This window comes from Carlito syrichta, unplaced genomic scaffold, assembly GCF_000164805.1.
Source record: "Carlito syrichta isolate Samal-C Ts95f unplaced genomic scaffold, Tarsius_syrichta-2.0.1 Scaffold120535, whole genome shotgun sequence".
Classification (NCBI taxonomy): Eukaryota; Metazoa; Chordata; class Mammalia; order Primates; family Tarsiidae; genus Carlito; species Carlito syrichta.
This window is the reverse complement of record NW_007064631.1, coordinates 86,771-88,251: the sequence shown is the minus strand read 5'-3', so window position 1 is coordinate 88,251 and position 1,481 is coordinate 86,771. Positions and strand designations below refer to the sequence as shown.

General features: G+C 56.9%; 1 protein-coding gene across 1 annotated transcript in view; it reads left to right on the top strand.

The window, feature by feature from the left end:
* Positions 1 to 774: 774 nt before the first annotated feature.
* Positions 775 to 1,481, top strand: part of AIPL1 (aryl hydrocarbon receptor interacting protein like 1) — a gene marked incomplete at its 3' end in the record, with an annotated part of 9,903 nt that continues 9,196 nt past the window's right edge. Inside the window, exon 1 of the mRNA XM_021707586.1 lies at positions 775 to 911. Within this exon, the coding sequence (XP_021563261.1) occupies positions 816 to 911 (96 nt within the window). The remainder of the gene's footprint in view (positions 912 to 1,481) is intronic.

Here is a 1,481-nt window from a genome sequence, read left to right as displayed (position 1 = left end):
AGCTGGGGAGCGAAGGCAGAGGTACTTGAACTGACCACACGGTGGCACCAAACACCACACCTTCACGTTTGTCTCAGGCCAGAAGGGGGTCCCTGATGCTCCTAATAGGCCCTAGTTCCCAGGGCACGGAGCTAAGGCCTCCCAAAGGGAAGAAGGCAGCTCCACTGCCCCTAGCCGGACCTTGAAGGGGACGCAGGAGTGGGGTGGTGAGAGCCCCTCAACTTTCCTCAGACCTGTCCTGCATTTTGTCCTCTTAGCTCCCTTCCAAACCAGAAATCTGCCCCCTTTCCCTTGGGCCACCATCTCACAGCCTCCTGAGGGCAGATCTTGGGAAGCGAAGGAAGAGGAAACAGGGAAAGAGGGATGGTGGCTGGACTGCTAAGGCAGCCGGAGCCCTGGCCTGGGGTCTGAAGGGACTGAGAGTCTGAATCAGGACCAGGCAAGGTAAAGGGGGCTTCAAACCTCCCCTCCTTTCTCACTTTGGTGGCCTCCAGGCCTCTTTTCTGCTTGCTACTCTGTCCCCTGTCTTCTTTTAAAAAGTTCAGCTGACTGCCTCCCTTCTTAGGGTGGAACAAAATCAAAGCCTGGCACAATAATTGTGGGTGTCAGGCAGGGACTGTAAGGAGTAGGAGGGGCAGATGCCCAGAGTGACTGGGGTGGCCCCAATGAGCAGCTAGGGGCGCTGCCCCCACCCCCTCCGTTCATCCACATGCCTCCGCGCAAGGCAAATCCCCACGTGTCTCAGCCGCCTAAGTGTCTTCCACGGAGGTGGGATTATCTCAGCCTGGGCCGGACACCACCCTCCACCTAGAGCCATGGATGCCGCTCTGCTCCTGAACGTGGAAGGAGTCAAGAAAACCATTCTGCACGGGGGCACGGGGGAGCTCCCAAACTTCATCACCGGATCCCGGGTGAGTGGGCCCCCCCAGGACACACAAGGTCTCCAGGCTTCCACATCCAGCTGTGCCCCAAGGCCTTTGACTTTGCCAAAACCCAGTCAGGCAGGCCCTTCCTGGAACTGTCAACCCCGGGCATCTAGAGAGCTCTGAGCTGGTATCCATTCTGAAACTGTGAAGATTAAATTTCAGCATGGGCTGAGGGCAAGTGCTCTTGGGACTTTTCTGGAGCCCTAAGTGTTGAGTGAGAAGAAAGGGCTCTCAGGGATTTTGGCGCTTGTTCCCAGATGTCTGTTGGTTTTCCCTGCACTGGTGTTTCTGTGGCCACAGAACTCGGCTTATTTGAGGAAGGACTTCCTTACACACAAAGCTGTTGAGACTAGGCTTGGGTCCTTTGGGAGGAATTGGGTTCCTCGTCCCCAGGGGCGTGAGGGCAGGGTGGGGGTGCTCTGGGGGTCTGAGGCATCTGATCAGATTTAAGTGAACTGACCCCTGGGGACAACCCTGGTAGTCTGTGACTGTGGCGGTGGCTTCTACCATAGCTTGGGTGGTGAGTCTAGATGGGTGTCCACTCTCTCGGTGATC